Here is a 22,602-nt window from a genome sequence, read left to right as displayed (position 1 = left end):
GCGCTCTCCGTACCATCGCAGGCAGAAATAGCCTCCACAAATCGCGCGTTCGCACGCCTCCACATTTGCCGCTGTCTTTGCTCATGTCCCACACAGAGACGGAGCCTGGCACTGTGCCAGAAGCAATGGGCGCACGAGGATTGGTGCCTATGCCCGAAGTAGTAAAGCGCATTTTCACCAAGTTTCCGCTGCATGTATGGCCTTTTGCACAGTCTTATGATGACTACGTGGAACCGAAACAACTTGTATTGTACATTGCGCCAACGCGGCCTGGCGAGTGGGCTAGCATGGACCCGGTGTCTTTGCGTTGGCAAATTGAGTTTTACGTGCGTGGTGCTCCGTGTAAATGTGTCCCACTACAGGATCCCTACTGGGCACCGAGTGGGAGCATGCCTTTTTTGCAACTGCCATTTGACGCATCGTCGCACAGCTCGCCTGAAGCGGCAGAGCTGATCCCCGAATCAGAGCTGATGCATTATCTAGATAACTACTACCCGCATGCGCGACTGGAGCTTGATGAGGAGGATACTATTTGGCCAGACAAGGCTGCCGAGGCGGAGAGCCTTGTATGGCACAACCTGCTTTCGGGGCGTCTCATGGCGGGCGCGCTTTTGCTTTGTCTTCGTGCAGGAGTATTTGCAGGGCAGCCTGAAAAGAAACCCATGCTGCGTACTCTGCTTGGGAATGCATTGCCTGGTGAAGTCACATTTGAGCAGCTTGCGCTTGGGCGTGTTGAGACCCTTTCCTCTGCAGGTGCGTCCCCCTCCAGCTTGCGCGCCGTGTATGGCAGCGATTGTTCTGCCGATCCCCGGAACCCATTGTCCGTGGCGCCTGGGTACACGATTGATTTTCACGGGATTGTCGGCGGAACGTCCCAGCATGCGGCGCCAGATCCCGGCGCACCAGATGTGCCATCAGCTACAAGAAGAGTTGATCAGGACAGAATTCTTTTGCAGGCAATGGACGCACTGCAATCGGTCGCTACACGCCTTGCTGTCGATGTAGACGCCCAGTCTGGCGAAGGATGGATGCTTGGCGCGCGACATGCGACTTCGCTCGACTGCTTGCTATTCGCAGCGCTTTACTCCATTCTGCATATCCCTGCCGATTCCTTGGATGTGCACGGACCATTGCACGGCACGATCCAGCGCTCGCCCTCACTTCGCGCCTATGTCCGGCGCATCCAAGCCCTACTGCCAGCGGTCGTTAGTAGTCCAATCAAATAGCTCCACTTTTTTCCGGCACTGCGTTCGCATCTTGGCTTAGGACATGGCGATTCCGGACTGGGGCAAGGACGTGCTTGCAGGTAAGTAAAAGAAATCGTATTTGACTCTGAGGCACGTCTGGTGGCATTACCCAAGTATTTGTTGGTCAGCCGTTTGATATCATCAAGGTGCGCATGCAAACGGCGCCGCCCGGCACATATTCTGGTACGTACAATGCGTCGCTTACAATAGGTGTCCTGGGTTGCATATCGAGCATTGTCAAGACAGAGGGCCCGCTTGCCTTTTACAAGGGTACCACTTTGCCGTTGCTTGGCGTTGGTGCATGTGTTTCGATCCAGTTTGGTGTTGCACAGCATTGCAAACGCTTTTTTCATGCGCGCAACACTGAGCAGCGCGGAAAAAGCGCTGCACATCTTTCCTCCCTACAGCTTTACATGTCGGGTGCTGCGGCAGGTATTGCAAACAGTGTACTGGCTAGCCCGATCGAGCAAGTCCGTATTCGTCTACAGACGCAGACGAATAACGTGTACCGCGGGCCGTTTGCCTGTTTGAAGCAGGTCTGTGCGAAAGGTGGTATTGCAGGCGTATACCGCGGCTTTTTTCCCACCCTATTTCGTGAGGCACACGGTATGGGCATCTATGTACGTGCTTGATACCTCTACTTACACTAGTTTCTTACGTATGATTACATCATACAACGTAAAATGAAGGCCGACGGCGTTGAGCACCGCTCGCAGCTTCCGCACAGCACGCCACTCCTTGCCGGCGCTGCTGCCGGATTTGTGTTGTGGATCATGGTGTACCCTATTGATGTTATCAAGTCGTACATGCAAACCGACGCACTTGTTCCTTCTCAGCGCAGATACCGTAACTCGGTGGACGTAATCCGCGCAATTTACAACACCTCTGGGGTGAATGGCTTTTTCCGCGGTCTTACCCCAACGCTGATCAGGGCACCATTTGCAAACGGCGCTACATTCCTTGCGTTTGAAATCGCGCTCCACGAACTCGACAAGATGAAGTAGACTTGACTAGATGACTTTATATTCAGCAGTGCAGATGTGCACATGCATTGATAATAACGTGCTGCACTAGTACGAATAATATCCAGATTTTTGCAGCAGCCTATTGCATCTCTACATCCTACTCGCAAGGCCGTACGCATGTACACTTCATGCGAATGAAGCAATTGCCTCGTCCAGCTCCAGCTCCTTCGCGGCCCAATTCTGCGCAAGTTCCGAGTAGGGAGCAGCGAGCTTCATTTGATCTGCAAACGCAGTACGCTCCTCTTGCGTCGTATCGCTGCAGAGCGCAGCAATGGCAGCTTGATCGCACGTAAGCGTCGTGTTCTCCTGGTCCAGCTCGGCTGCCTCGCGGAGCTCCGTCAATGCCTGGCGTGGCTCGCCCAGTGCCGCTTGTGCCACTGCCTTGCCAAGCATGGTCGGAACTGTATTGGCAGAGTGCGCAACGGCGGAGCTCTGGCTGAGCTCATCGTATACATAGTACGCTTGCTGCGTCGCGCGCCCACCGCGTACGAGTCCTATCCATGCTTCCATGAACTGAACAAGAAGGAGATCGTCTCCCCACTGGCGCGCGGCAAGATACTCTTTCTCGGCAAGATCGACGCGATGAATGGCAAGCAAGATGTGCACGCCCAAAGCCACACATTCTAGCTCGCGGCTCGTCCCTGCATTGGCCACACCAAGCACTTCAAGCGCCTTTTCTGTCTCGTCGTTTGCAAACAAAGCTAGGCCAATGTGGTACCGCACTACCTCTGCGGCAAGCTCGCCAGGCTCCGCGACATCCAGAAGGGACTCCAGCTGCTCCAAAATGCCCAGCGCCTCTTTGTTATCACCACGGTTCTGTGCCTCAAGAAAATCGGCATAGAGAAGCACAGACATGGCCATAGGATATTCCGAATCGTCGCCAAGGTACTGCCGTGCGCCTTGCAGATCGCCGAGGCTTATCGCAGCGCGCGCCGCATAGACGAGGCGAACTAGGCTCGTCTCGTCCTGGACTCCATTGGGCGCATGCTTAAGCGCAGAGGAAATACAGCCCTTGTATGCGTTCTGATAGTACAAGTTCTGGATTTCAAACGTGACAGGGTCCATAGTCGTCATCGTCGCACAACACAAACGGGCGCGGATTTCGGCCGTACACACTTGCATACCTACAAAATGGCCCATGCGCAAGAATATTTGCGTAGGCTGCTGCTATGCATCTACTCGCGCTTGTCGTTGTCCTGCTCGGCGGTGGTCTGGAACACAATCGTCTTCTTTCCCCCAAGACCTTTGCGACCTGCTTCAAAGAGCTCTTCGGGGACGCCCTTCTCAATGAGAGCGGTGTACACCTTTTTAAAGTCCTCGCGGAATCGGTCCTCATCCTTGGCGTATAACTCGACATACTTCTTGAAACTGGGGTCCTCAATCAGGCAGTAATCAGTCGGCAGCATCATTAACGATTTCGAAGATTGATCCTGGTACTGGAAGTTGCCATCCCAGTCGCGCGGCTTCCACGTTTCGTCAAGAAGTAGCGTGAAAAATTGGTTGGTAAACGAGATGGGCGTAAAGGTCCAGGGACCATCGAAACCACTGCGGTCACGGTGGCACTCACCCATACCGTGTGCACCGCTCAGGGCAACAATCTCCTGGTCATTGTAGCCAAGGCGGTAGAAAATATTGCGCAAATGATCGGCACCTTTTGCACCGTCCGGAAGACGGCCATCGGGCGGGGTCGCAGCCTCGGACTTGTCCTTGCGGCCCGGCCGCCATTCAATCTTGGGGCCGTCCATCTCCTGGAGAGCACATACGCCACCGATCGTCCAAAGGTCCGAGTATGAGATCCAGGGGTACTTTTCCTTGATTGGCTCCAAGTAGTTGCGCGCAATACCAAGGCCATTGTTTGCGCCGTGGCCAGCTTCGACAGGGAAGCGCATCGTGGCACCGTTGCTGCCACCGGTAGGGCGTTCCTTGGAATACGTACCGCTGGAATGCCACGAAAGACGAAGAAGAATCGGAGCATAACTGCCCGCGTCGTACTCAGGCTTCGACTCGAGACCATTCGCAATGTCATTATACACCTTCTGGTAGTCCTCTACGGTGGGGACAAAGTCATATTTCGACTTGAAGTAGTTGTCGGGGTTGTTCGGCGGCTCTTTCGACTTGGTCACGTACACACCCGTAGTGATACCAAACGCGAGTACCACAGTGACAAGCACGAGGCGACCAATGTTGTTTTTCGGCGGCCCGCTACCAGCGGGCTTCTCGTTCTCGGTACTGAACGCACGTGCGAGTTGGATGCGAGGGATTCTTGCAGGCCGCAGCGGCGCAGCAGCGGCACGCACATGCGATGCAGCCCGAACAGTATTCCGTAGAAATGCCATGGTAGTGATTTAGGAAATCGGGACGGCACTCGGTGCCCCATTCAGCTGCGGAGCCACCACGCACTACGGCCTCATGCCGAAACCATCGAATGGCTACCGCGATGGCCACGTAAGCTGCAAATAAACTACATTTGATTGGCTTGTCAGAAAGCGCGTTAAACAGTTAGATTCGGCCGACATGGGAGCACGATCACTGGACCCTGAAATTGAAAAGCAAGGCAATACTGTCTGCAAAATACATAGCGTGTACATGGTACAAGAATAAAATACATCAATGCTGTCAACGATCATGGAATCCAGATATTTTTAAGGCTAGACCCCACGCCGCACATTAGCTCATCCTCCGCGGCAAGCTCGCGGCGATGCGCACGGGAAAGTAGCATCTTGGTTTGCGCAAGATGGTCGGGGATGGGACGGAAATCGTCGTCTCTGCGTTTGCCCCAGCGCTGCTTGAGCGGCGCATGGATCTTGTTGTTCTTAATCATGGCAATCTCCAAACTCAGCATAAGCAAATGGCCGCCATTGCTCAGTAGACGAGGCCGTGTGAGCGAGGCACGCTCATCACACAAAGACGAACTGCGCACCATTGCAGCTGACTCAGGTGCAACATCGCTCGACGCTCCGGGGCTTTCTAGCGAAGTGACCGCTTTGACGGCACCTCGCCGGCCGCGCCTACTCTCGCGCGCGTCGGCGCTGTGCGTCGTGCGCGATCCTAATACCGCGTCAGAATACAATACATTCTCGCGGCGCCGTCCGCGGTCGCTGCGCACGCCTTTTCGGGTCGGAAGCGAGCTGCGATGCTCGCCAGCGAGGCCGATTACAGAGCTTCCTTTTTTGGCAAAAGAAGCTTGGCTCGCAGGCTCCTTGTACGGCGTAACACGCGCTACGCTGCGTCCACGACCGCGGCGGGGCGAACGGCCTCGTGCGTCTTCGTCGTGATGTTCCTCCTCCTTTGCAAGGTCGTCCTCAAATGCTTCAAGAGCTAGCGGTTCAGGCTCATCAACGCGCAGACGCGAAGCGTTGGCAAGGGGCTGCTGCTTGCGGCGTGCCTGGTTCAGCTGCTGGCGCGAGTAAACAGTGCGGAAGCCATTCTCGTCGCGCTGTCCCAGTCCATGAAGCTCTTTTGCGCCTAATGCAGGATCAGCCGCGAGCGAGGCATCCGGCGGCGGCGTAACCGCGGGCGGTGCGTCGAGCAAAGCAGCATAATCCTCGCAGCGACTCGGTGACGCACATCTGCTGGACCGAAGGTTGTAGCCTGGGTTGCATATGGCGGAGCCCAGTGCAGCGAGCGGAGGAATCATGTCCGTGTCGCGTACATTCAGCAATGGTGGACGCGGAGAGGCGCAAGAATGACGCAAGGCGGCAAACGGTAGCACTTTGCAAGAAGGGAGACACGACGGTTGCTTTTGGCGGCGCTCTTCCCTGCAGTCGCCTCGTGTGACACTTCTGCTCCTGCTGTGGATGCGAAAGGTTTGCAGCTGCATGACAGATGAAAATTCAATATCGGGGTCGATAGGATTTCCGATACCAGATATGTACGCTGAGAAATCTTTGTCCGAGTCGTCAGTATCCATCCATGGGTTGTAGCCCACTTGCGTATTGGGCAATGTCAGTGGCGACGTAGGCGCCGAGGCAGCCGCCGACTTGTTTTCGGTTTCGGCGACCGGCGAAGTGTGAAAGGGTGTAAGTTCGTCATGCTGCTCGTTCCTGTGTGCGCATTGCAAACACTTGCCGAACATGTCAGCGAGCGATTCGGGGCGCGGCATCACGTCGCTCTTGCTCCTCGGGCGCATTGGGCCAGGCTTGCCTAGTTTCTCGCTGGAAGAAAAAGACGTATAGAGGCGCAATGCGCTCACGTCGGGCATGCCAATGGTACTTGTGTCGGACAATGACGATGCGAGGGCCGTTTTTGATCCCGACCCGTCCGTGTCTTCAGACTCAATCGAGGTGGATACGGTGCCGGCAGAGTCGTCTGCATCTGAGCTGTACTTGGTACAAGATGACCAAGAGGAGCTGGGCGTTACGTCGGTGCTGTCAGTTCCTGCTGGCCGATAAAATAGTAGCGAATGGGGAGTCATAACATCGGATGCCGGTGGGCATTCCACAGGCAAAGGCACGGCGTCTTTCTCGTCTTGCAACGAGGGGTAGAACTGCGCAGAAGGCGCATATGCACTCAACTCCGCGACACTGACTCTCGCCTTTAGCCGCTTGGCCAAGGCCGCGAGATCTTGCGAGGGGCGCGAAGGGCGCTTGGCGAGCAGAAAATGTGCGTCAGAGGACGAGTGGCGTGTAGTGCTCTTGTCAGTGGGGAGGGAAATGCCGGTCCATGAGCGGCGCAAGTCACGTCGTGAAGGCACGCTGAGATATGGAGAAGAATCGCATGCATAGTTGCGTATAGAGGCCGCATCAAACGAGGCACACTTCTGGAGCGTCATCTGCGATGTAGACGCCATGTCGGATATCTCGTTTTCGCCACCGTAGGCTGACGCACTAGAAAGGCGGAAAGCACCGTCCATCAATATAGATCGTTTGTCGTGTCAAAAATTTCTCGCGACAAGGAATGGCGCTGTGCACAGGGCCACTTGGAAAACCAATGCAAAAAAGCGTTCACAGGCCTTTGGACCCGAGCTGCTGATACAAAGAGTGCCACACTTGTATCCAATGACACTTGCTTATCACGAAAATGCAAACTACGTCAGCGCAAGACGAAGCGTGCCGCCGATGTAATTTACAAGTGGTCGTGGGGCAGGGATATGGTGCGTCGAGAGCGTGCGTGTGCCCTTTCGGAGACGCGCAGCAACTTACTTAGAGCGGCCGGTGGCTCGACCGATTGATTACTGAATGCACCTTGCTGTAACTAAGTCGGAATATTTAATTGGCCAACGGCTGCGTACAACCATTAAATTAATAGTGATTGGACAACGATCGTGTGCGCTCGCTACTTGCTAGATTTATCAGCCAATCAGAGTCCATTTAAATTATATATAGGCTGCATGACATTTGGCATCGGGACTTTCATGCGGCGACGTGTGCACCTTCGGAATCTTGCGGCTGTTTGAGCACGAGTGGATTGCCAGTGATGCGGCGCCAGACATTGTGAATGTCTTCCACAACCGTTTCAAAGTGGGAAGTGGGATCGTACGACCGCGTGATGAAAATCTTGTTCTCTTTGCCAGAGTCGAGCGGCTCCTCGAGATCTGTGATGGTAACGAATCTGGATGTCAGTGCGCATAGGCCACCTACTTTTCATGGATCGGACCTAGCAAGTCGAGACCGGCACGGAGCTCAAGCTCCGGCTTGTCGGTCTCGACCACTGTAGACACCTGAGCGAGATAGTAGCCGGCCGGGCACACGGCGTGGGTCGTCGAGACCTCGGCGATATAGATGTCTGCTGTTAGGAGAAGCATAACGTACCGTGCTTGCGGCCAACTTGGTTCTGTGGGATGATCAGCTGGACACTGTCAGAGTTGTCTGTGTTGGGAATGGGGTGCTTGAGAATGCAAATTGCACGCACTACCTTGCCCGTCTCGCGAACGAGCGGCTTGCTGCCGACCTTGCGGAAGTAGCTCGGGTCGCCAACAACCATGGGTGCCTTGACAGTCTCTCCACCGCTGCGTACGCCAACAAATGTGGCCTTGTCGTCCACAACAATTTCATCCACTGGTTTGTCAAGCATGTATGTTCCGCCGTGGATAGCAGCTAGGCGCGCAAAGCCTTGGGGCAGCTCGCCAAGACCGTACATAGGGTAAATGTAAGGCGACTTGCCGTAGCGCGCCATGGAAGAAGTGTACAGCATGATGCGCTCGAGAGTCTCGCGCGCGGGAGTCTGCATGTACGCGTCGTCCAAGTGCAGCGCCATAGCATGGCCAATAAAGTCGCGCGTGCCCGGCTCAAGACCAAAATGCGCAAAAACCTTGTCCATGGGCCATCCATCCAAGTCAATGCCTTGGTGCGTCTTGGGATCGTCGTCGCGCCAGTTTTGGCAAAACTCAAAAAAGCGCTTAGCGCGGCGCTTCTCAAACAGACCCATCAGCGGGGAGCGCACTGCCTCCATCTCTGTACTAGGGACCTTCGCAATGCGCTTGTCGCGGTACACGTAGCTAGCAGCAATCTGCTTGAACTCCAAGTAGCGCGTCACATCGGTGTGCACGAGCATATTGACAATCTCGCCGTTCGCCATCATGAACTTAGGAATCATATCAATTGCCCAGTCACGATCGCGGCCCATATCCTTCGGTACTTCCTCGCCGGGGCGGAACTTGTTGTACAGCTGCGAAAGCGAAAGCGAAGCACACTCGGCACCGTAGTAATCGTTCCTGTCAATGTGCAAGACCTTTTTGCCGTCCACAGACAAAAGAGCGGAAAGAACACACTCCGTGATGCCCGTACCCAAAATGATTGCGTCTATGTAGGTCAGTTTCCATTCGTCTACACACCGTATGTTTCGTCCATGGTGATGTAGAACAGACGAAAGGAGGGGCGGTATTTGCTCCACATCGGTCTAAATTCGGGAACTATGTGGAGTCGACGCGCTGCTCGTTGCGCAAGGCCAGGATGGTACGAGCGTAGGTTGCGCATTGCTATTGACAGACAGATACCCTAATGTCGTGATTACGGGCACACCCGGTACTGGAAAGTCTACGCTTGCAGCACAAATATGCGAATCATTTGTGTCGCCGAGTGGACAGGCTGTGCTGCGTCATATAGATGTAGGCGCTTTGGTCAAGTCCGAGAGCTTTCATTCTTCGTACAGCCAGGAATGGGACTCGTACGAGGTAGATGAAGATCGATTACTGGACTATTTGGAGCCACTCACGGGAGCATCGGCGCCGGACCCCCTTGACATCGACCCGGAAGCGTGCGACGAGGCGCGTCAAGTATCCGATACCGACGTTTCGCGCGGTGGCCTTGTCCTGGATTGGCATAGTTGCGATGCATGGCCGGAGCGGTGGGTTGACCTTGCTGTTGTGTTGCGCTCGGATCACCAGCTCTTGTGGAAGCGACTGGAAAAGCGGTAGGTTCCACCCCCCCACTTACTCACACCAGCAACTACACAGAGAAGAAGATTGCAGAGAACAACGAGGCAGAGATTATGGGCGTTGTACAAGACGAGGTATTTGACTCTTATGTGCCTGAGGCAATTGTTGTTCTGCACAGCGATACAGCGGAGCAGATGGACTCCAATGTTGAGCGCATCCTCGCCTGGATTCACGCATGGCGCGCGCAGCGTGGGCTGGAAACATGACAAGCAATCTATAGAATGTATGTATGCCAAAAGGGTATGCAGGTAAAATGCAAACGGCTACCATGCCCAGCCAGGATGCTGGAATCCGTTCACGAATTTTCGGTTGGTGCGCGTAACGCCACCAGAGCCCATGCTCTGCACTCGGCGGCGCGCAATATCCAGTTGCTGCGCCTCGCGCTGCTCTAAGGTATTTCCTGGACGGAGAACAATATGCATACGCGCTTGAGGATGATGCATCACACCCATACGACCACGGCCTTTGATCTCAAGGCGCGCCATGTATGTGCCTTTATTGACCCATGCCTCCGACACAATCAGCGAGCGTGAATCCATCCCTTTTGCCACTGCATGATCGCGTGCCATGGCCAATGTAGATCGAATACGCCGTGCTGCGCGCTTGCTACTGAATTGCATCTGGACAATAGCATAGTCGATCGGCATGCCGCTGATCTGGTTCGCAAGTAGCTTAAGCTTGCGTGGGCTGATACGAAACACAGCCGTGCTGTATTTGTGCTCTTGTATATCTTCGCCGCCGAGCTTGGCGATACCGCCCCACCGTTTACGGAGCAAGCGCTTTTGGCGCTTCTCCTCTTGCAGGCGCCGCTGCAAATCCTTGTTTCGAAAATGCGGCGTCTCTATAACATCATCAACAAGCGAATCACCCGTGGATGATTGAGCCGCCATCATCGTGTCCTCCTTTTGCTCTGCCTGGATGCGCGCCATGTCCTGCGGTAGCAGGCCGCCTTGTTTTCGCTGTAATTGTCGCTCACGGCGGTTGCCCTGGATCAAAGGTATAATGTTATCCCAAAATCCAAGTGACCTAGGAGTCGTATGCAACATGCGCATTCCTTGCACAAGCGACACGCGCGGTGCGCGCGAGACCGAAGCAAACACCCGCCCCAGCATGCTCTGCAGAAAGAGGGCGGCGCGGCGGCAGAACAATGAACTCACGTGATATATATGATGCGCCGTGCGCCGTAACGCTTCCCTACACAAAATCATGGCGAAGCAAGTTGTGGCGACGCCCACGCTTTTTATCGATGGCAAGTGGGAGCATGCAAGCGATAGCAAAACGAGCCAAGTGCTGAATCCGTATGATGGTAGCGTACTGGCTGAGGTAGACGAGGCAACACCGGACGATGCGAGACGCGCGATTGCCGTCGCCAAGACCTTCTTCTGCGAATCCGATTGGCGCGATCGGCCAATTGTGGACCGGTGTGCGCTACTCGTGCGCTTTGCGGATTTGTTGCAAGAGCGCAAGGAGGAGCTGGCCGAAATTGAGACGCTTGATACCGGGAAGACGCTGAATGAAAGCAAGATTGATATTGACGACGTGACCACTGTGTTCCGTTTCTATGCACAAGAGGCGCGCAAGCTTGCATTGGAAAAGCATATTAAAGGGGATGCGATTCCTGATTCTGTGCAGAGCATTGTGGTGCATGAGCCTGTGGGTGTATGTGTGCTGATCACTCCCTGGAACTATCCGATTCTCCAACTTTGCTGGAAGCTGGCGCCGGCGCTTGCCGTCGGCAATGTCGTGATTATGAAGCCATCTGAAGTGACGCCTTTATCGACCGTCTACCTTACTAGGATGCTTGTGGATGCGGGATTTCCCCCAAATGCCGTGCAGCTGCTCACCGCCAAGGGCGCGACGATTGGCCCGATATTGACAGAGAGCGAAGATGTGGACCTTGTCTCGTTCACCGGCGGGCTTGGTACGGGTCGCAGCATTATCAAGAGCTGTGCCGATACGGTGAAGCGCTGCACTGTCGAACTGGGCGGAAAGAATCCGAATGTCGTGTTTGCTGACTGCGACTTGGCATGGGCGGTAGACAATGTCATCACCGCCATTTTCACGCACTCTGGCCAAGTATGCTCTGCAGGCGCGCGTCTGATTGTCGAAGATTCCATTGCTGATCAGCTAGTAGCGGGTGTCGTGGAACGTGCTGGTCAAATCGTAATGGGCAACGGGATGGATCCCACGTCGGAAACGGGGCCGCTCGTTTCTGCACAGCACCTTGCCAAAGTCGAGGAGTATGTCAAAATTGCGCGCGACGAAGGCGCCAGTATCTTGTGCGGCGGCACACGTCCCGACCCTGCCAAGCAACCGGACTTGGCCAAAGGCTACTTTTTTTTACCCACCGTGATTGACCGCTGCAACCGCACCATGAGCATTGTCCAGGAAGAGACGTTTGGCCCAATCTTGACCGTCGAACGGTTTAAGGATGGGGACGAAAAGGGAGCGATTGCACTGGCAAACGATACCAAGTACGGTCTTGCAGGCGGTGTGCAAACCAAGGACCAGGCACGCGCACTTCGCGTCGCGCGCCAGCTGCGCCACGGCACGATATGGACCAACACGTACGGCGCTTATACGGCACAGGCCGAGTGGGGTGGTTTTGGCCTCTCTGGCAACGGCCGTGAGCTGGGCAGCAAAGGCCTGGACGAGTATGTGGAGACGAAGCATATCTGGAGCGAGACAAAGCCGGCACTTATGGGCTGGTTCAAAGGTGGTGCACACATGTAGCTATGGATAAATATTTTAAAGTTCGTCCTTGATGGTATCCGCCATATCGGTAAGCACACCGGCATCCGCAATGACAATGTCTTCAAGGGGAGCATCGCCAGGGCGCGTCCGAGTGGCCTCGACCTTCCTGATCACGTCCATGCCGTCGACGACGCGGCCAAACACAACATGGCGGCCGTCGAGCCAAGGGGTTGCGATCGTGGTGATGAAGAACTGCGAGCCGTTTGTGTCGGAGCCAGAGTTTGCCATGGAAACGACACCCGGGCCTTCGTGCTGGAGCTCAAAGTTTTCGTCCGGGAAGCTACCGCCCCAGACCGAAAGGCCACCGCGGCCATCACCACGCGTGTAGTCGCCGCCCTGAATCATAAAGTCCTTGATAACACGGTGGAACTTGCTTCCCGCGTATCCACGGCCTTCGCCGCGCTGCGCAAGGCTGACAAAGTTTTCCACGGTTTTGGGCACAGTCTCCCCGTAGAGACCAAGTGTGACGCGCCCGAGGGTCGTCTCGCCTTGCTCAATGTCGAAAAAGACATAATTAGTAACCTTTGCATCCTTGTGCGAGAGACCCAGCACGGTGCTGGCAGCCGCAAAAAGAACCACAAACAAACAGAGAATGCGCGAGATAGTTGCCATGATGGAATGCGTCAACGACGTGGAGTGATCCAGCACCCGTACAACTATTTCGGCCGAACCTCCACGACGCAGCGTGGCGTGTGCCGCAACGGTTGCCACCCATTGCGCTCATTTTCTAAGCACGGACCTGCGCGGGCCACTTGATATGGACGCCCAGCTATGGCACGCGGAGAGTGAACGTCATCCAAGCGAGCAGTATCTGCCAGTGCACTCACCCAGCAAAACGCTGGGCAAAAAGGAGGCGGGGATGGAGCCCAGCGAGCTGGCGGCGATTCTTCTCGACGCATTCAAGACACTCCTGAGTGAGTCGGAGAGCTATGTCCAGTACTTTGAGCTGCGTTTCCGACTGGAAGAAGAGCACCTGCGCTCGCTGCAGGCCATGCTTGAGCGGCAGCGTGATCTGGATATGCATGTGAACCGCAAACTCTCAGTCACACCCGGAATGCTCCCAGACACTAACACATTGTCTGGCCTGCGGAACACGTGGGGCGATATTCGTTTGAGCGAAATGTGGGCTGTTGATTTGCGTTTGCAGGCCTTGAAAGAATGGAAATGCTCCACGCTGCAGCCCATTGCTCAATTTCGTCATGCTCAAGAGCGTGTGATGCGCCGCGTTAAGGAAGATTTGCGCGCGTGTGTTGACGATTATAATGATATGCGGCTGAGCACACTTCCCCGAATCCGCAAAACGTACGAAAAACGGTGCGAGGAACTGGAAATGTATCGACACCAGCAACGTGCGCTTGAAGAGCAGCGCATACTTTTGTCCACCGCACATGAGCCCCCAGCCCCGCAAGAAAGCATTCCACTTGCACAAAACGATACGATCCGACCCGTAATTGACCGCAGTGCTACCCATACGCCCACGGACCGATCTTTTGCAGTGCACAACTCTTCCCCGCACTCTGGCGTCCAAGATTTGAACTCATCGACCAATTCTTTGACACGCTCGCCCAGTGCGCAGGTGCGTAGTTCACCGGCTGAGTTTCCGCGCAAAAAGGAGTGGGACAAGACGCCCAAGCGCTTGAATGCGCTATTTTCGCGCATGCTCGACGTGTCAAGCGAGCGGATCGCCGCGCTGGACGTGAGCGACAATGCATTGCCCCACACACAAGCACGCAACGATCTCATACCCCCGTCTCTCAGCGTAAACCAAAAATCGCAACAGCTTTTGGTAACCAAGCTTGCCAAGGCAAAGCGGGACATGGAAGAGTCGGACAAGGCCTACCGCAAGGCGATTTTTGATCTCGAAACGCTGCGCATCCGTCGAAGAAAAGCACTTTCTGCCGCAGCGAGCAGCATTCTTGAATGGCGGCGTGATCTAGCACTGACAATGAGCAAAGTGTGTGTTCAGCACGCCAACGATACACTTTCGATACGCACATCGATCGACTCTGTGCACAAGCACGACGAGCACTTGGCCAACCACATGCTGGATGGCCTTGAGAACGAGCAGCATATCTGTGAAGAATGGCTGCCTAATACGCGCCTGCTAGCTCCGGAGGACTGTGTGCAATATATCAACTACTGGCACGGCCCGTACAACGACCTCATCTTTGGCACAAGTCTGGTTGACTACGCATTCTCGCATGGAGACGCCACCGCACCGTCCACAATGACGGAACAGGGCTTGATTATGACCAATGTGCGGCCCCCCATGATTGTCAGCAAATGCATCCAGTTTATGGAGCAGCCGCGCTCTCTTCAGACGGCGGGAATATACCGCGTGAACGCCAAGTTGGCGCACATCCAGAAGCTTACCAGTGCGATTGAGCAGAACGAGTCCGTGTTCCAGTTCGATATGAAGCACGAAGATCCAGCAGCTGTCGCTGGGATCTTGAAGCTCTACTTGCGACAACTGCCAGAAGCTGTGATGCCAATGCGTGTCGAGGAGCGTGTCAAGTATACGCACGAGCGCGAAGAGCACATCCGCAACGGATTCGCCATGTTCAAGTCCAGGATCCGTCGCATGCCGCCGATCCACCAGTCCACACTGCGTGCATTACTTCTGCATTTGGTGCATGTCGCATCGCACGCGTCCAAAAACATGATGACGGTGTCGAATTTGGCCGTCATCTTTTCCCCTGTAGTGCTCTTTGATGCGGACTATGTCTCGTCCAATTTGGCGTCTGCCGCCGAGGAGGACTGCGCGATGGAGGATTTGATCCTCTTTTGCCACGACATTTTCGCAATGCCGCCAGGCACCGCTTCACTCTTGTCGCCCGTCCCACCTACTTCCGAGGGCCCACCTGATGATTCCGCTTTCTTTTACTCGGAACATGGGATGGAGCACACATCTGCACCGCGACCTCCGCGCAATGCACCGTAGTAACCATACCTGCTCATGAAAGACAGCACGACGCCATAGCATCTCCCATCCCAACGTTCAGCAAGCTCGGCCGTAACCTCCACATGCGGCGGTCGCTTGCTTCGCATCATGACATCCACGCAGCAAAAACAGGTGGATGTGACGGAGTTGGATTTGAAACAGGTGCGCAATTTTTGTATTAATATTAGCTGCTTGATGTGCGCAAGCAATTGGAGCTGGAAATCAAGCAATTCACAGTCATGTTTGGGCAATTAAGAGTCGCCCAGACGCGGTTCCAGAGTTGCTTGGAGAGCGTCGGGGAGATCTCGCCCGCCAGCTTGGGTACGTCCGTGGGAACGCTGACCTGTAGATAAAGTGTCGCTACTGCCACTTACAGCGTCCCTCTATGTTCCTGGGCGGCTCAGTGACCCCGACACGGTGATTGTTGATATCGGTACGGGCTACTACGTGGAAAAGGTACGTTATCTGTGCGCTCATTGCAGTCGCGTGCGGATGCACAGAAATTGTACAAGGAAAAGGTGGCCTATGTTACCAAGAACATGGAACAATTGCAGGACAATATTCACAAGAAACAAGATAATATGCGCGTCGTTGGCGAGGTGATGCAAGTGGTGCGTACACGTCCGTCTTACCTAAGAAACTCGCACAGCAGCAAAAGAGTGAAGCGCAAGCGAGCTCGTAGGCTAAGCAGACACAACCCGAGTAGTGCCTATTACTTTCGCCGAGCGTGCTGTAGCACACGCTTTCGTGATGCGTGATGCGCGTATTGCGCATCGATGTCCGTCCGCATTTGCGCTGTGCACACCCATCGAATTCGGACGATTTTTCCATGCAGAGAGTACCTCCACTCCACGTAGCGTCCCTCACCAATTTACCATGAGCAACCCCGTCGTGTATTTCGATATTTGCTTTGCCGGCGAGCCCGCGCCGTCGCGCGCAGGCGAGAACCGTGTTGTGCTCGAACTTTTTGCGGACAGAGTGCCCAAAACCGCCGAAAACTTTCGCGCGTTGTGCACGGGCGAAAAAGGCACGGGCCAGGCTGGCAAGCCACTCTCGTACAAAGGCAGTGCTTTCCACCGCGTTATCCCCCACTTTATGATACAAGGTGGCGACTTTACCAATGGAAACGGTACAGGCGGCGAGTCGATCTACGGCGAAAAGTTTGAGGATGAAAAGCTTGATGGGAAACACGATGTGCCCTTTCTTCTGAGCATGGCCAACGCTGGCCCAAACACAAACGGCTCGCAGTTCTTTATCACGACAGTCCCGACGCCTCATCTCGACGGAAAGCACGTTGTCTTTGGCCGTGCGTTGCGCGGAAAAAATGTGGTGCGCCGCATTGAGAATGCACAGATAGGCGAGAACGACCGCCCGGCGCAGGAAATCACGATTAGCGACTGCGGCCAATTTGCGCCGAACCAAGTGTGCGACCCCGCGTTTGACTATGGCATTGAGCCAGATGAGTCTGGTGATACCTACGAGACGTTCCCCGACGACCACAACGTGGATTTGGAGGAGAAACCTGAAGAAGCACTGCGCATCGCCACAGACCTGAAAGGGATCGGCGCTCGGCTTGTCGCGCAAGGCAAGTGGGCGCTTGCTTTAGAAAAGTATCAAAAAGGGCTTCGCTATCTCATGGTGAACCCCCATTTGCCCGATTCGCACGCTGGAAACACCGAGTTTGTGCAGGCGTACACGGCCATGCGCACGCCCTTGCAATTGAACGGCGCACTGTGTGCACTGAAAATGACGCCGCCTAGGTACGAAGTCGCATTGCAGCTTGCGTCGCAGGTCATGGAGCGCGGCGGGTCCAAGGCGCCCGGTGCGCCGTGCGCAGCCGATCTTGCCAAAGGCTATTTTCGGCACGCTGCAGCATTGTCTGGCATGAAGCGCGACGAGGAAGCAAAGAACGACTTGGAATTGGCGCTGCAGCACGCGCCCGAAGACGCTGGAATCCTCCGCGAGAAAGCTGCGGTGGTGCAGCGGATGCAGATGCGACTGCAAAAGCAGCGTGCAGCGTACTCGAAAATGTTTTCTTCGTAGAACTATAGAGTGACTAGTTGATGTGCCCAGCCTCGGCGAGCACCTCGCCAAGGTTCTGCATGATTCTGTCAATGTCCTTGCGCTTCGGATCAATGACCGACACACCCATGTGGCCAATGCGGAAGTATTTGTCCTTGTAGTCTTTCAAGAGACCAGCACCAAAAACAATGTCGCGCTGCGCCATCTTGGGGAGAATATCGGCGGCGCCGAGGCCGTCGGGGTAGCACACTGCCGTCATGCTGTTCGACGCGCCATTGCTCGCCTGAAGCTCCTCGGAGACCAGCTGCTTGAGACCGAGAGACCTAATCGTATCCTTGACCTTCTTGGACGCTTCGCGATGCATCTTGTAGCGCTCTTGGAGCGAAACGGGTCCCTCGGTGATCGTCTTCAAGCTCTGGTGGAGCGCGTAAATGAGGTTCGTGGGAGGCGTGCCAAAGTAGATCGGCGTACCCGCCTCGTACGACTTCATCACAGGGATCCACCTGTTCCAGTTGAGGTAGTAGGTGGCAGGGGACTTGCGAGACTCCAGCGCCTGAATGGCGCGAGGGCCAGCCATGACGATGCAAAGACCTGGAGGGCAGCCGAGGCCTTTCTGCGATGCGGTCATGATCACATCAATGCCCCACGCGTCCATGTGGATCTCCTCGGAGGCGACACTGCACACACCGTCGACAACAACGAGCGTTTCGGGACTGACCTGGTGAACGAGCTCTGAGACAGCCTTGATGTCGCTCAGCACTGCCGTGCTCGTGTCTACCTGCGTAATGGTGATCGCACGGAATTTCTTGCTCTCAAGCTTCGCACGAATCTCGTCGGGGCCCGGGCGACCGCCAACGGGAGCACGAAGCTGCTCGACTTGGACGCCATAGGTGCGGAGCGCGTCCGCGAACGCGTCACCAAAGTAGCCCGTCGTGAGCACAAGCACATCGTCGCCAGGCTGCAGCACATTCAGCGAAATCATGTCCCAGCCCATCGTTCCGGAGCCTGCAACAACGATCGGCTGCGCACTGGGTGCATCGACAGTCTTGCGCAGCATCTGGAGCACCTCGCCAAAGACGGGCACAAACTGCGGAGATACGTGTGCGACAGCAGCGTGTGCATTCGCATACAGTACATCATCCGCAACCTCGATCGGGCCGGGAATCATCAAAAGTTTGTGATCTTCCTGGTGAAACGTCATGGTGGTTGTGGTGGTGGAGCTGCGCTGTCACGGCCCTTCGGGGCCGTGATTAGATAAGCGAACCGCCGCTGCTTGTTTCTTGCAAGTGCCATGCTTGCAGCGCGCGCAGCGGCGCTTCCGCCCTCGGCGGCACTTCCTCGACTGCGGTCGCAGCCTGATGCGGCGCGGTTAGAGGAGGTGCTGGGGTATTTGGAGTGTTTGTACGCTCCGTCGCTCACCTTATCGATGGACGAGTCCTTGGATCCAATGCGTGCGGACGTAACTGAGCGGCAGTATGCGATGAATTGGCTTGCGCGTATTGTCGGCGAGGGAGCGGCGTGGGTTGTCGATGGAGAGCAAGAACGAGCGATATTGGAGCGCAGCGCTGCGATTCTCACCGCGTCATCTTCTGGACTGGATACGGCGGAGCTCGTGCGCGAATTTGCGTTTCCATTGGGCGCGACGCCGACACTCAAGCTCACGGTGCGCGATGCACCGCTTCCGCCGTCCTCGATTGAGAGTGTGCATGGTGCTGCCGAGGCAGCAGCGGCGGTTGGCATGCAGACGTATGGAAGCTCTGTGATTATGAGCGACTGGCTCGTTCGCAACCGATCCTTCTTTCATGCCTCCCCTGAAGTTGTGTCTCCATTCACTGTCGTGGAGCTTGGCGCTGGTACGGGCATTGTTGGAATGGTCGCCGCGAGTGTATTTTCGAGCACGCTGCACCCCACCAACGTGTACATTACCGACTACCACGCCAGCGTGATGAAAAATTTGCAGCACAATGTCGATGCCTACTTGAACGCAGCGTCGGGAGAGTGCGAGCATGTAAAGGTGGTATGCGAGCCGCTCGACTGGCGCGCACTGCACATGCTTTTGCACCCCGGCGACGATGCCGGCGTGGCATGCCGTATTCCACCGCCGCAGAGCGCCTCGTTATTGCTCGCGGCGGATGTCGTGTACGATCCAAGACACGCTACATGGGTGCTATCCGCGATTGCACACCTGCTCCGCCAGCCAGACACAGATCCAGACGCACGCGCACACATCCTCGTGCCTATACGCAACGCAGGACGGCTAGCCGGTCTCCACGCAACCATCGACACGGCCATCGCAGCATGCCAAGCAGCGCCGCGCCATGGGTTCGTGCTTCATGCGTACTTCCAGCAGCAGATACCTAAGCGCCGCGGCTTGGGACGCCACGACGAGAGTGGATATATATGGACTGTGGTAGGGTGGAAGAGTACATAATGGGATATACAGCTATGCACGACGGAAAGCGCGGCCACTCGCAGTCTTGCGCTCCTTCTCCGCGTACTCTGGCTTTGCGCGATTCAGTACTTTGAGGAGCTCGGCGACACGGTGGCGCATGCGGCTGTGCATGTACGCCTTGGAGCACTTGATATGGTAGTGCAAGTAGTCCCGGAAGAGCTGGATGTGCGAGATGGTGGAGAAGCGCACGTCAGGATGCTGAAAATGGCGCGGAAAGAGAACAAAGGTGACATAGCCCGTGCTCTCGGCTTTCTGTACGCCAGGTACACCACGGATCTCCAAGGGGGGCTCCTTGCTCGAATACAGTACCTGCGGCGCATTTTGGATCGAGGGCTGGCGACGCGCATCGACAAACTCTTGCAAAAAGACTTTGCCAAAGATGCGGTCCGTCTCTTCATCAAAACGTGTGCTAAACACGACCGTGACTCTGTCATGGGCGGACAGAATGTACATCGCCTCGTCGGCACGGTAGTGGATAGGGATCAATGTGCTGGTGGTGGCCTGCGGCGACGCAGGGTCGTAGCTCGCCTCAAGCTTTGCCTGCTCTGTAAATGCACGCTCAAACGGAGCAGCAACGGCATTTCGCTTCAGCAGGGCCGCAGACTGGATAAGTGCGTCGCGCTCAGCTGTTGTTAGTGATGCTAGCATACGCACGGCCAGGAGCGGGAATGGTATTGTAGTCAAACTGGAGGCTCACCGAATAGCCGTCCTCTGTCGATGCGCTCAGCCAGCTTCCATATATATTGCGCAGCATATCTTGGACACCGTTCTCAACCAACTCGGACCAGCATCGGATATCCATCGAAAGCGTAAGTGGGCCTTGTTTAGCTGATTCCAAGTGGTACGAGACGCCGTCAAAATCGGTAAACATTTGGTCCACAGCGGTCGGGCTGATATTAGTGCTACTGCTGAAAAACGCACGTCTGAAACCAACTCGTTAGCACATCTCGGATAAGCCGGTTCTCAACGCCGAGCAAGATCATGGTGGAGGACAATGCGCGGCGATGTGGCCGGTCTAGGAAGAGGAGGATGTATGCGATCCCGAATATGGGAACTATGTGCTACCGCGGAGGCCCATGCGTTCTTCGAGCCGCGCGAGTTTCTCTTGGATCTCGTGCCGCTCGCGGCGGAGCTGAAAGTGCTCACGTTCGAGACTGCGTAAGTAGAGAGGGATACGCACTTTTGAATCATATCAATATTAGTCTTGCGTGACTCGTGTTCCATTTTGGCCTGCTCTGCCTCGAACTCGGCGGGCGATACAAAGTCTTGCATGTTTGCACTGTGCCCTTCGTTCGACACAGACCCTGTGTACCAGTTGCTCATAAGATCATTCAGCTTAATTCCACCGATAAATCCAAGTGGCAGAATAATCACGGTGAGCAGGGCCAGGACCCAGTTCCATGTGGGCACGCCCAACCATGTGCGCACCATTTGTGGATGCTGTACGGGTGTAGGGGGGACTGCAGGCTCCTCTGCCTTGGCTAGGCGCCGCGGCACGGGGCGCTCATGTGACGCTTGCGCGGCCACGCACCGCGCGGTGGAAAACATGCGTACTCCGGACCGGTCGAGATGTTTCTTCACAATGTTGCGGGCAGGTGGAACAGCGGCATCGCGCATAGCCATCGGCAAGGTACGACGATGACGCTGAGAGGGTGCCCCGGTCAATGTCGACCATGTGAGTGACCGTATGTGCTGCAGGTTCGCAAAGACCTCGTCGCAAACGATGCACGCAAGTTCCTTGACCTTGCCGGTGGCGAAGGACACGCCCGGAATGCGATGCACATTTTGCTTCACCCATAGTAAGCCCCGGCCAAGTTTACCCATCCGCTTCATGTACGCCGAGGCGTTCGCTTCGAGGATTGCATGTCCAAGCGCCTCGTCCAACTCCGATTCCCGCAGCGCGGACGTGAACGACGGTTTGGGCTGAAGTGGCGTTTGTAGCCATGCTGGTGCATTGTACGGCGCACGATCCTTCCATCCGCCACGCGGTGAAATTCCTACGCGGAGGAGCATGCGCAGAAATGCTTGCTCAAACTTGCGCATAAGCCGCGTTCCGAGTCGTTCCCGCGCCCATAACTCGGAGGTGAGCACACTCGAGCAAAGGGGTGTAGAAGTTTGGAAGTCTGGCACCGACCTAGAATAATTTCGCGCGAGACATTGCTCGATACGACTGGAAAATACCACATCCGTGAAAAGGCGGTCGCCAATCACGACAGCGCGGGGAATCGCGCTCGCGCCGCGGCGCGATTGTTCCTCAAGGTATCCAATGACTTGAAGTGCACATGCTTTTGACGGCTTCTTGGATTTATGGCACAGTACAGGTACGCCCAACTTGGCAGACACCGACTCTGCTGCAAGCCCACGCGGATCGCCGCAAGTACCTGCAGAATTACTTACAAGCAGCATATTGGCAGCACCAAACACTTTTTTGCATTCACTCCATGAGTGCTTGAGCTCGGGGACAAGATCGTCTTCATGGGGGCGCGTCTGGTGTGAGAATCGGTTGCGTAGCGTACCAGGCAGTTGTCCTTATCGAATATAATGTAGCGGACACCGGATGCATGAATCTTGTGCCAATCAAGCTGTGTGAGTGCTAGAGTTAGTTGGTCGCAAGGTGCGTACAGGGCACTACAAGATTTGGGCGCACAATGCCCGGCCGTAGTGCCGCATGCAAAACGGCCCAGACGCCGGGGAGATTCATGCCTTGGCAGGAAGCAACTTGCATCTAGATCACTCCACTTTCCTAATGTGCCAAATTGTTTTTCTGACCACCAACGACCGCACTT

At 55.5% G+C, this 22,602-nt stretch overlaps 16 protein-coding genes across 16 annotated transcripts; 7 read left to right on the top strand and 9 right to left on the bottom strand.

The window, feature by feature from the left end:
• Positions 1-83: 83 nt before the first annotated feature.
• Positions 84-2,251, top strand: MVES1_000411 (uncharacterized protein; the record flags this gene model as incomplete). The annotated part of the gene is made up of 5 exons (XM_056205271.1): positions 84-1,205; positions 1,267-1,306; positions 1,362-1,430; positions 1,458-1,867; positions 1,937-2,251. The coding sequence occupies 5 exons, from the start codon at positions 84-86 to the stop codon at positions 2,249-2,251; spliced, it is 1,956 nt and encodes a 651-aa protein (XP_056061246.1).
• A 147-nt stretch (positions 2,252-2,398) lies between these two features.
• On the bottom strand, positions 2,399-3,346 carry MVES1_000410 (uncharacterized protein; the record flags this gene model as incomplete). The annotated part of the gene is made up of 1 exon (XM_056205270.1): positions 2,399-3,346. One exon carries the CDS (start codon positions 3,344-3,346, stop codon positions 2,399-2,401), a length of 948 nt encoding a protein of 315 aa, XP_056061245.1.
• Positions 3,347-3,447: 101 nt separating this feature from the next.
• On the bottom strand, positions 3,448-4,608 carry CCP1 (cytochrome-c peroxidase; the record flags this gene model as incomplete). The annotated part of the gene is made up of 1 exon (XM_056205269.1): positions 3,448-4,608. One exon carries the CDS (start codon positions 4,606-4,608, stop codon positions 3,448-3,450), a length of 1,161 nt encoding a protein of 386 aa, XP_056061244.1.
• A 287-nt stretch (positions 4,609-4,895) lies between these two features.
• MVES1_000408 (uncharacterized protein) lies at positions 4,896-7,124 on the bottom strand (the record flags this gene model as incomplete). Its single annotated transcript, XM_056205268.1, has 2 exons — positions 4,896-7,090; positions 7,118-7,124. The coding sequence occupies 2 exons, from the start codon at positions 7,122-7,124 to the stop codon at positions 4,896-4,898; spliced, it is 2,202 nt and encodes a 733-aa protein (XP_056061243.1).
• Positions 7,125-7,623: 499 nt separating this feature from the next.
• GDI1 (Rab GDP dissociation inhibitor alpha) lies at positions 7,624-9,060 on the bottom strand (the record flags this gene model as incomplete). The annotated part of the gene is made up of 4 exons (XM_056205267.1): positions 7,624-7,822; positions 7,852-7,996; positions 8,023-9,012; positions 9,045-9,060. 4 exons carry the CDS (start codon positions 9,058-9,060, stop codon positions 7,624-7,626), a joined length of 1,350 nt encoding a protein of 449 aa, XP_056061242.1.
• A 102-nt stretch (positions 9,061-9,162) lies between these two features.
• On the top strand, positions 9,163-9,853 carry FAP7 (adenylate kinase; the record flags this gene model as incomplete). Its single annotated transcript, XM_056205266.1, has 3 exons — positions 9,163-9,173; positions 9,203-9,622; positions 9,655-9,853. The coding sequence occupies 3 exons, from the start codon at positions 9,163-9,165 to the stop codon at positions 9,851-9,853; spliced, it is 630 nt and encodes a 209-aa protein (XP_056061241.1).
• A 57-nt stretch (positions 9,854-9,910) lies between these two features.
• Positions 9,911-10,759, bottom strand: MVES1_000405 (uncharacterized protein; the record flags this gene model as incomplete). The annotated part of the gene is made up of 1 exon (XM_056205265.1): positions 9,911-10,759. The coding sequence occupies one exon, from the start codon at positions 10,757-10,759 to the stop codon at positions 9,911-9,913; it is 849 nt and encodes a 282-aa protein (XP_056061240.1).
• A 94-nt stretch (positions 10,760-10,853) lies between these two features.
• MVES1_000404 (uncharacterized protein) lies at positions 10,854-12,380 on the top strand (the record flags this gene model as incomplete). The annotated part of the gene is made up of 1 exon (XM_056205264.1): positions 10,854-12,380. The coding sequence occupies one exon, from the start codon at positions 10,854-10,856 to the stop codon at positions 12,378-12,380; it is 1,527 nt and encodes a 508-aa protein (XP_056061239.1).
• A 15-nt stretch (positions 12,381-12,395) lies between these two features.
• Positions 12,396-13,013, bottom strand: MVES1_000403 (uncharacterized protein; the record flags this gene model as incomplete). Its single annotated transcript, XM_056205263.1, has 1 exon — positions 12,396-13,013. The coding sequence occupies one exon, from the start codon at positions 13,011-13,013 to the stop codon at positions 12,396-12,398; it is 618 nt and encodes a 205-aa protein (XP_056061238.1).
• Positions 13,014-13,158: 145 nt separating this feature from the next.
• Positions 13,159-15,342, top strand: MVES1_000402 (uncharacterized protein; the record flags this gene model as incomplete). Its single annotated transcript, XM_056205262.1, has 1 exon — positions 13,159-15,342. One exon carries the CDS (start codon positions 13,159-13,161, stop codon positions 15,340-15,342), a length of 2,184 nt encoding a protein of 727 aa, XP_056061237.1.
• A 108-nt stretch (positions 15,343-15,450) lies between these two features.
• On the top strand, positions 15,451-16,024 carry GIM5 (subunit of tubulin prefoldin; the record flags this gene model as incomplete). Its single annotated transcript, XM_056205261.1, has 5 exons — positions 15,451-15,504; positions 15,531-15,663; positions 15,719-15,798; positions 15,825-15,953; positions 15,980-16,024. 5 exons carry the CDS (start codon positions 15,451-15,453, stop codon positions 16,022-16,024), a joined length of 441 nt encoding a protein of 146 aa, XP_056061236.1.
• A 194-nt stretch (positions 16,025-16,218) lies between these two features.
• On the top strand, positions 16,219-17,385 carry CPR6 (peptidylprolyl isomerase; the record flags this gene model as incomplete). Its single annotated transcript, XM_056205260.1, has 1 exon — positions 16,219-17,385. One exon carries the CDS (start codon positions 16,219-16,221, stop codon positions 17,383-17,385), a length of 1,167 nt encoding a protein of 388 aa, XP_056061235.1.
• A 13-nt stretch (positions 17,386-17,398) lies between these two features.
• On the bottom strand, positions 17,399-18,565 carry MVES1_000399 (uncharacterized protein; the record flags this gene model as incomplete). Its single annotated transcript, XM_056205259.1, has 1 exon — positions 17,399-18,565. The coding sequence occupies one exon, from the start codon at positions 18,563-18,565 to the stop codon at positions 17,399-17,401; it is 1,167 nt and encodes a 388-aa protein (XP_056061234.1).
• Positions 18,566-18,655: 90 nt separating this feature from the next.
• Positions 18,656-19,795, top strand: MVES1_000398 (uncharacterized protein; the record flags this gene model as incomplete). The annotated part of the gene is made up of 1 exon (XM_056205258.1): positions 18,656-19,795. One exon carries the CDS (start codon positions 18,656-18,658, stop codon positions 19,793-19,795), a length of 1,140 nt encoding a protein of 379 aa, XP_056061233.1.
• Positions 19,796-19,807: 12 nt separating this feature from the next.
• On the bottom strand, positions 19,808-20,799 carry ARC35_1 (Arp complex subunit; the record flags this gene model as incomplete). Its single annotated transcript, XM_056205257.1, has 3 exons — positions 19,808-20,442; positions 20,471-20,706; positions 20,738-20,799. 3 exons carry the CDS (start codon positions 20,797-20,799, stop codon positions 19,808-19,810), a joined length of 933 nt encoding a protein of 310 aa, XP_056061232.1.
• A 71-nt stretch (positions 20,800-20,870) lies between these two features.
• On the bottom strand, positions 20,871-22,517 carry MVES1_000396 (phosphatidylglycerophosphatase; the record flags this gene model as incomplete). The annotated part of the gene is made up of 4 exons (XM_056205256.1): positions 20,871-20,970; positions 20,997-22,303; positions 22,333-22,409; positions 22,439-22,517. 4 exons carry the CDS (start codon positions 22,515-22,517, stop codon positions 20,871-20,873), a joined length of 1,563 nt encoding a protein of 520 aa, XP_056061231.1.
• Between the last annotated feature and the right edge of the window lie 85 nt (positions 22,518-22,602).

This window comes from Malassezia vespertilionis, chromosome 1, assembly GCF_029542925.1.
Source record: "Malassezia vespertilionis chromosome 1, complete sequence".
In the NCBI taxonomy this organism is placed as follows: domain Eukaryota; kingdom Fungi; phylum Basidiomycota; class Malasseziomycetes; order Malasseziales; family Malasseziaceae; genus Malassezia; species Malassezia vespertilionis.
The sequence above is the reverse complement of the archived record's forward strand: the minus strand, read 5'-3'. Positions and strand labels throughout refer to the sequence as shown.